Raw genomic sequence first — 1,777 nt, forward strand, 5'->3', positions numbered from 1 at the left:
ATTGCTTCAAGCTGGAGTAGATAATTTGTTAGAAAATAAGAGTTTTAGCGTGAAAAGTAAGATCTAAAGTTAACTAGAAGCAATCTTATTTAAAAAGTAAGTTTGAAATATCAACTTTAATGAACCGCATTTAAGACGCCATTTTTTGTAGAATTATACAGAAAAGGTAAGGTTAATGAAATCATTCATTATGAAATATAAACTTGGGTGGGTCATAATTAATACATGAAAATGTAAAATACATTTACAAATGTAAAAAACTTAAATTTAAATAACATAGAATCGGGAAGACTACGTTCATATTTTGCGCTTAGTTTTATAGCCTAATTAAGCAATTGGTTTTTCTAAAAACAAAATTGAAAATCGGATAATGATACTTTGCAAAAAATTGCGATAATTGTAGCCTGGAAACATAAAAGCCGTCAAGTTTCTGGGGTCCCCCTCCCCTGTCCCAAACATGAGAGCAACAACTTTATAAAATCATTTTTTAAACATGTTGCAACCTTGTTTGATTGTTTTTTAAAACAAAACAGTTCAAACTCTAAATTTAAGAGTTTTTATTTAAGAACAATAAAATATATTCAAAAATAATTATTACAACAAGATATTTCCGTATTACATTGATTAAATTGCACCAATTTTAAACCAAATTAAAAAATTCCAAATTTTCGTACAAAAACATCAACATTTGAAAACATTCAGCCGTCATCCTGTTTCGCTTAGCATACAAATTCTTTAATGCATCAGAAAAAAGACGCTCACTTGGTGCACTGGTAGCAGGTGTACATAAAATCCTCGTTGAAATGCCATACAATATTGGAAAAACATATTGATTTTGATGCCAAAACTCTAAAACATTATGTTCGTACACTGACAATCTTATATATTCACTGATTTCTTTTTTTAAATCTAAGGTTACATTATTGTCACTATCACTTCCGGAATCATCTTCTTCATCCTCAAATGACAACTTAAATTTTTTTGATTCCTTTGTCACCGTTTTAATTGGAATTATTTCATTAACTCTTTTTGAGAGATAAAAATCTGACAAAAATTCTTTCACAATTTTTAAATATTTCTTTTTTTCGTACTTTTCAAAGAACTGAAAACTTTTATAATTTGGATCCAAAAAAGTGGCACACAATAAAAAGGAATTATTCTCTAATTTATATGAATCTTTGTAAGTTTGTAAAGATTCTAACAAATGTGATTTCAATATTACAATTAAAGCAGGAGTTTCACTTTTATTCTTACTCAGCTACTTCTCAAGGTACCTAATACTTGGAATAATTAAAGAACACGTTGCATACCTATCGCCAGATAGTAAAACACTTACTTGATTAAAGCTTAATAAAGCATTTACCGTTTCTTTTAAGTTAACCATTTCATTTTCATCAAGTAAATATTTTCTCATATCTTTGTATTATTGTTTCGAATTAAAGATATCTTTTACGTAGGAGTGAAGCTCAAACATTCACTCTGCCATGAGAAACGTAAAGTGCCAACGAGTTTTCACATCTTGAATCAAATGAAGTATGTGATTTTTTTCGACACCTTGTCGTGTTTGACTTTCCTCTAATAAATCATTAAGTTGAGAAGAATGATTGAAAGATGTAACAATTATCCTGCACTTAGTTAATGTTCTTGCAATGAAAAAGAATTTAGCCGAACTATCTTTTTCACCTTCTTCAACTAAATCTATGGCATTTTTAACAACTAATTGCAACACATGTCCCATGCATCTTATTGGTTGAATGTTTAAACAAACTTTTAAAGA

General features: G+C 28.7%; 1 protein-coding gene across 1 annotated transcript; it reads right to left on the reverse strand.

The window, feature by feature from the left end:
- Positions 1-640: 640 nt before the first annotated feature.
- LOC136082566 (zinc finger BED domain-containing protein 4-like) lies at positions 641-1,414 on the reverse strand. The gene is made up of 2 exons (XM_065801977.1): positions 1,282-1,414; positions 641-1,197 (listed from the first exon to the last, which is right to left on the reverse strand). The coding sequence occupies exons 1-2, from the start codon at positions 1,412-1,414 to the stop codon at positions 641-643; spliced, it is 690 nt and encodes a 229-aa protein (XP_065658049.1).
- Positions 1,415-1,777: the final 363 nt, after the last annotated feature.

Source organism: Hydra vulgaris, chromosome 07, assembly GCF_038396675.1.
Source record: "Hydra vulgaris chromosome 07, alternate assembly HydraT2T_AEP".
In the NCBI taxonomy this organism is placed as follows: domain Eukaryota; kingdom Metazoa; phylum Cnidaria; class Hydrozoa; order Anthoathecata; family Hydridae; genus Hydra; species Hydra vulgaris.